The following is a 6,798-nucleotide window of genomic DNA, read 5'->3' as shown; positions in this document are numbered from 1 at the left end:
GTTTCTGTAGTTCAATACCTTACTTTTAAGCAGTTGCTGGAAATATGACATATAGTATAGTTCAAGTAGGTAGCTGTGTCAGCATCCGTGGGCTGCAAAAGAACAAGTAAAGGTTTATTCCATGCTGAAAAGAGAAGAAAGGAAACAACGTTTTGGCTGTGGAGCCTTCTTCAGGTACTGAACCCTTCTTCACCTGAAGAAAGCTCCACAGCTGAAACGTTGTGTTTCTTTTCTTCTCTTTTCAGCATGGAATAGACATTTACTTGTTCTGATATACAGCATGTCTAGTTAAGAAAAAAATAGCTTTTTTGTGACATTTAACTTGAATAAAAGTACAACATGTTTTATCTGTTGAGTGAAAATGTTATAATGATAAACAAACTAATAAAACAGGACATGATAAAAAGTAACCAAAATGCAACAGTGGCACCTCTGCAAAATATATAAGGGTGTTAATGTCTATTTTAGATGTTTTCACAACACAGGTACTTGTAGTTAATATAGCAGTGACAGAGGTTTTGTATTGTTAAATGTATTACAGCAGTAATTGTGATTCTAGTGAGACAATGGTAACAGTTCAAATAATTATTATGCTTTCATAATCAATTCAAATTGATTATGCATAAACTCCAATGGTAATACAGAGACATCCTATGAAATTCTTCTGAATTCCGATGTCAAAGAACTGTGCTGTATGAACCTCAATGGATAACCTGATTGTTTTAGATTATTAATTTTAGGGTAATCCCAATCTTTAATTAGAGGAAGGGCACAAGATATTCAGGTGTTTTTCCTGCGGCATTCAGTCAGCATTTGATAGATTTATTAATTTCATGTAGTGAAAATGGCAGATGCATAAACCAGTGGAATTAATTTGAAAAACTCACTGAGAGGACAGTGACTGGGAGGATGCAACTGTGTAGCCTTCCTCTTCAGTGTTGTCTCTGAGTACAAGAGGCGTAAATTCCCTCTCTGTTACAGTGTTTTTAACTCACTGATGTACTTGAAGCAGATATTCACAATGTATTATTTTCAAAACTGCTTTGCAACTCTGAGTGCTTGACTAATAACAAAAATGCAAGATTATTTAGAGAAAAAAAAAAGAAATACTGTATATTCCTGAATGTTTCCTATTTTTAAAAAAAAGGATCTCCACCAAAATCCCAACAAAAGTAAAGTTTCCAGGGATGGTCTCCCTGCACAGATTTGTAGCAGCATGTCTTTATCAACTCATGACATAATGTGGACTTGCTGAATTCTCTGAGTGACTGAGTGAGAGGGAGAGGAATCTGGAAATAAGTGAGCAATAGACATTCAAGCTCATTCTCCAGGCTCAGACACAGACCCTTCTATCCTCCCCCAGCTCCACCCACACACTGTACATATAGATCAAGGTTTCTGTCTGATAAGTGTTTTGGGGCATTATGGCAAAACATGGCAAAAGCTAGCTAGTGCCGTGGAAGCAGAGCATACTAGCGGAAAAAATCTGGATACATTTAGAGTTGAAGTGAAATATTTTAACTATACTTTCTTAAACAAATAAAGTGTTAAAATATGCATATTATCTAGCCAACATGCTAAAGTTTGACACACCTCTTTTTTAATCAGGAAATTGCTGAACTCGTGCTTTATGATATTTGAGTAAAAGCTGACATCTTCCTGCTTCAGATGAAGCCAAACAAAAAGGTGAACTGGACCAGGAAAAAAATCAGGTGAGTAGAGGCTTCTATCTGCATGTATAGGTGGGCATTATATCAGCATGTATGAGTGTTGCATTAAGTATAGTTTTTCTACAGTAAACCTGTATGGTTCTTTCTTCACTAATTTGTAATTATCATGCAATGCGATGCCTTTTCTTTATAATAATGAAGAAATTGTAATATTTTACAATTTCTTGGAAATTTACAACTACAATTGTAATTCTAATATTACTGTAATTGTTTGCTGCTATTTAATGTTAGGAAAAGGTTTATTGTAAATAATGTTGATATGCAAATATTTCTCGAAGTTACTGTATAAATCTACAGTTTATAAACTGCAATTTATCGGGTTTTTTTTAATGATATGTCACACATATGTAGTAACAAGCCGTTGTTGTACAAAACAGCACAGATACTCCTTTCTGATTTGCTGGTCAAAGGAACTTTTAACAAATGACCATAGGGAAACTATAAGGGTTGTTAACTTTAAAAAATATATATTTTAGGTTATTTTCTAAAATAATAATTTTACTGAGAATGTCTGCATCATTATAAGGAAAAATTTTAGGATGATAAGACTTCATTTATTAAGTCTATTGTAAATCCTAGCGCTAGTTTTGGATTCATAAGTACAATTGACCTGTAGGGGGCAGGTCATACCTGCAGAACAGTATTACTGCTTAGACCAGTTTTGATTGCCGTACTGTTTTAGTGCAATCTTTTAAGTATTTAAGCCCTGTTAATTTTTGTTTGAAATTAGCTATTTGTCCCATTTTCCAGAAAGTGAAAAGAGATAAAATGATAAAATGATAACTAAATGGAGTGACTTAACAAAACTGTCTTACAGCAACTCAAAATATAAAAGTTTTGAAAAAATAATAATGCCTTAACTATTAATGGTAACTACTGATGTTTGTTTCAAGTAAATAATATAAAAATTCAAATTTTAAAAATATATTTTAGGGATTTCGATTAGAAAAATCAGGCATTCAATAATTTAGTGACTTTTTTTAAAAAGGTTTTAAATGCAACACTGCTCATCGAAATACTAAATTCAGTTTTACTTAGAAGGTCAGAGATATGTCTCGGGATTTACTGGAGTTTTGTTTCATGTTAAATAAATATTCTTAAATAAGTGTAAGAAGCTACTAACTTTGAATATTCCATGCTGGGGTACAATCCAATCAGATCGTGAATGAACTAAGATTTAAGGTTACTATTAGGCTTCTCCCAAAGCATGAACATCAATTATATAGAAGTCTGATAACTTTAGGTACATCAGCTTTGGTGAAAGTCATCAAGTATTGTATGTTTTCTTGTTGTTACAGAACCTCAAAATGAGTTACTCTACACCACCTGCTACAACTAAAGAAAATGATTATTCTAATTATTACGAATCAACAGATGACTATGCCCCTTGCAATGCCAAAAAGGTCAAGGAATTTGGAACTCAGTTTCTTCCCACGCTTTACAGCTTCGTCTTCATTGCTGGATTGATTGGAAACGGGCTGGTGGTCTGTGTCTTGATCCAATTCAAAAAGCTGAGAACGATGACCGATGTTTACCTCCTGAATTTGGCCATGTCCGACTTACTGTTTGTCTTTTCTCTGCCTTTCTGGTCTCACTATGCTGCCAAAAGCAACTGGGTTTTTGAAAATTTCATGTGCAAAACAATCACGGGGTTTTATCTGATTGGCTTTTACAGTGGCATCTTCTTCATCGTGATTATGAGCATAGATCGCTATATGGCAATAGTTCTTGCCACTTCTGCCATGAGGTTCAGATCTGTCTCTCACGGAGCTTTTGTGAGTCTGACAATATGGTTGGTCAGTTTATGTGCCTCCGTTCCTACGATTGTATTCACCCAAGTGCGAAATGAATCAACTGGAATAACCTGTAAAACTGAATTTCCCGAAGAACAGAAGACCTCTTGGCATCTTATAATGAACTTTGAAATAAATATTTTGGGTCTACTCATTCCTCTACCTGTTATGATCTTTTGTTATTCAGGCATCCTTCAGATTTTAAAAAGGTGCAGGAATTTCAAAAAGGTGAAAGCTGTCAAACTAATTTTTATTGTTGTTGTTGTGTTTTTCCTTTTCTGGATGCCATACAACATTGTTATTTTTTTACGTTCCCTGGAAAACTTGCGGTTACTTCCAAACGACTACTGTGATACGAAAAATCATCTGGATGTTGCCATACAAGTAACAGAAACGTTAGCATTTGTCCACTGCTGTTTGAATCCCGTCATTTATGCTTTTGCTGGGCAAGAGTTTAAAAAGTGCGTCAGAAGATTACTTCAGAAATGGACGTCATATTGTTTTATCTGTAAAAACTGTAAGATGTTAACCACAGAGATCTCAGAATCAGGAACCTCAGTCTATTCTCGGTCTAGTTCTGACCTTCGTACAACAAGGGTTCTGTAGCTGTAACCTCAAGCAATTGTTAACTGTTTGGATCTTGCAGTCAGTAAATTTTGGAAAATAATCAATACATTTGTTAATAAATAATAAATAGTGCATTTACATGTTTTAATAATTAAATAAGGGTCTGACCATAGTATTAAGGAAGCACAGAAAATTGAATGAACAGAAAGTCAAACAGTCAAATACAGTATTTATAATTATAAATGCATCTAAACGGATTCATGTTCACGATAGATCATTTCAGATACCTTATTATATAAGGAAATCTTTAAAAGTTTCAACAGTCAAATTAACAGTCCCCCACAAACAAGGGCTAATGGATTAATTCTTGCAAAAGGAATCATCTTGTGAGAGTCTGGAATAAGCTATCCCACCATGCCATCAAAGCCTTTTTCAAGAAGTGGATGAATCAACTAACTCCAATTAGCAACCAAAAAAGGACTGAATGGCCTCTTATCTTCTGACATTTTTGCTCTTACCAGGACATTGTAGAGGGTTTATGAAAACATAGTAACTGCCAGAAATTAGAAATTAAATAGTGAATTGTACAAAACAAAAAAATCTGTAAACGTGTTTCATAGTCAGGCTAGAAACCCATGTAATATCCTTTATTTTTAATACTTTCTTTATAATTTATTTTTTTAAGTTTTGCTTGGGAACTGGCCAGTATATATTTATTTTACTGTTACCAGTGTTACAATGCAGAGAAATATAATTTCTATGTCATGAAGACACTCACACTTTTCTCCCAACATTTTACATATTACACCATAATTTTTAGAGGTTATTGCAATCGCTGTTATTATGACTTATAATAACAATATTTTCAGTGATATAAATTATATACATATTTTTTTGGTGGCTAAAAAGACAAATATATTGGTTCATTAAGATGTTTACTTTGGTCTTATGCTTATTAAAAAGCAAACACAAAGCAGATGCATCACTCTGAAATCGTGGTCATGAGATACAGAACTTCAAAAACATGTAGGCAAATTACTCAGATTTTAACTTTCTTTTAATTTAACAGTACTACTCTTTCATGCTTTTCTTATCATGATACGCTTATACAATTTTACCAGATTATAGAGTTAAAAACCACAAGGAAGGAGATCCACTGTGCATTTTAATAAGTGATCTGTTTAAAAGGAGCATTTCTCCTTTTAGTTAACAGTACCAGTTTCAAAAATGAGTTCCACAGTTACAGAGATTTTAAACACAACAACTCAACTGGAAACAATTGTATCACATTTATTGTGTTAAGGGACTTGAAGTCCAGCTGTTTATATACAGTAGGCAATATATGTAATACTGTAACCTCAATCAGTAAGAAAATGTCTGTGTGAACACATTGTGGAGTGGTAAAATTGAAATCCCGCTGTAAATGTAAAGATGTTATTACAAAAGAAAAGTAAAAAAAGTGACTTTGCAAAATTATCCCAAACATAACCAAATAGAAATAAAACATATACAGAGAGATAATAACATAACAAACTGAAACAAAACCCAAACTGAATAGTTGAGTTTCATAAAATTTGTTTAAATACATTCGCTTGGTTAAAAAAATATATATTTACATTTAAGGAGCTTCTCATGACCCAGGCATTCTGTTATCTTTAAAAGGCTAATTCTATACAAAAATGGTTCATGTCGGCTTTTTCCACATAATAATCTCATCCCAGCAGAATATTCACCTTAATCAATTTTCATCCACCAAAATCTCATCTGCACAGACAGCAGACCCATGCAGCTTTTTTTAAAGTACAGGTTATTTCTTAGTCATAATGGAGATTAGCACCTGCTTTTCAAAATAACTTAAATGACTCTCCATATAGAACATTAATCAGTGGTTTACATATTCACTTTTTTGTAATTGTTTAGTTCTAAACATATTCCACCGACTGTACTGTATATGTATATCTTTGTAAATATTTTATCTATTAAGCACATCATTTAAAATAACAAGAAATTCATTGCAATCAGCAACAGCTTAAAAAAACTGTGTAAACCAGTAACGATTTTATGTGGGTTTCTCAAGAACATATGGGATTCTCACATTTTTCTCATTTACAGTCACAAGATAAACTATGCCTAAGGTTAAACTGAGTGCACACTGAGGTGCACATTTTATAGATCATTCATATCTTGCTTATTTTACTAAATATTTTCAATCTGAATGCATCTTCAATAAAATTTGTGTTTTTAAGATCATGAGAAATTGTCACCATTTTTCTCCACTACAGCACATATTTATTTCTGTTGCTTTCATGTAGAGAAAAATAGAAATCTGCAATCATTTCAAGAGATGCTTGTTGCAAAAGATCTGCCATCTTTGAACACTGGAGTTTTCATTCATATTTGTTGCTTTATTACCGAAATGTGAAATATTTAAAATTACTTAACTTGATCCAATTAAAACATACAGTAGGTCCATCTCTTTCAATAAAGAGGCAGACAATTGGAGCAATGCAATGGTATTTGTCCTGAATTCAGTTAGTGTCTCATCAAAAAAGAAGGAATACTGTATTTCTGACATCCTTCTATATTCTAACAGTGCTGGTGTGGGAAGAACATTTCTGCTGCATTACTTGGGAGTGTTGCTAGTTGGTATTTCTGAGGAAGACTAAAGGAAATATGAAAACTGCGTTGTCCCAATGAATGTATTGCTG

General features: G+C 33.2%; 1 protein-coding gene across 1 annotated transcript; it reads left to right on the top strand.

Moving 5' to 3' along the window:
• The first annotated feature begins 1,636 nt into the window (after window positions 1-1,636).
• On the top strand, window positions 1,637-6,337 carry LOC148822487 (C-C chemokine receptor type 4-like). The gene is made up of 2 exons (XM_088929146.1): window positions 1,637-1,712; window positions 3,029-6,337. The coding sequence occupies exon 2, from the start codon at window positions 3,038-3,040 to the stop codon at window positions 4,127-4,129; it is 1,092 nt and encodes a 363-aa protein (XP_088785272.1). The 5' UTR covers window positions 1,637-1,712; window positions 3,029-3,037; the 3' UTR covers window positions 4,130-6,337.
• The last annotated feature ends 461 nt before the right edge of the window (window positions 6,338-6,798 follow it).

The sequence above is a fragment of the Atractosteus spatula genome, chromosome 12 (assembly GCF_055471065.1).
Source record: "Atractosteus spatula isolate fAtrSpa1 chromosome 12, fAtrSpa1.hap1, whole genome shotgun sequence".
NCBI lineage: Eukaryota > Metazoa > Chordata > Actinopteri > Semionotiformes > Lepisosteidae > Atractosteus > Atractosteus spatula.
The sequence above is the reverse complement of the archived record's forward strand: the minus strand, read 5'-3'. Positions and strand labels throughout refer to the sequence as shown.

Excerpts from the sequence above, each read along its gene's own strand:
- LOC148822487 (XM_088929146.1), top strand. The coding sequence starts at position 3,038 with ATGAGTTACTCTACACCACCTGCTACAACTAAAGAAAATGATTATTCT.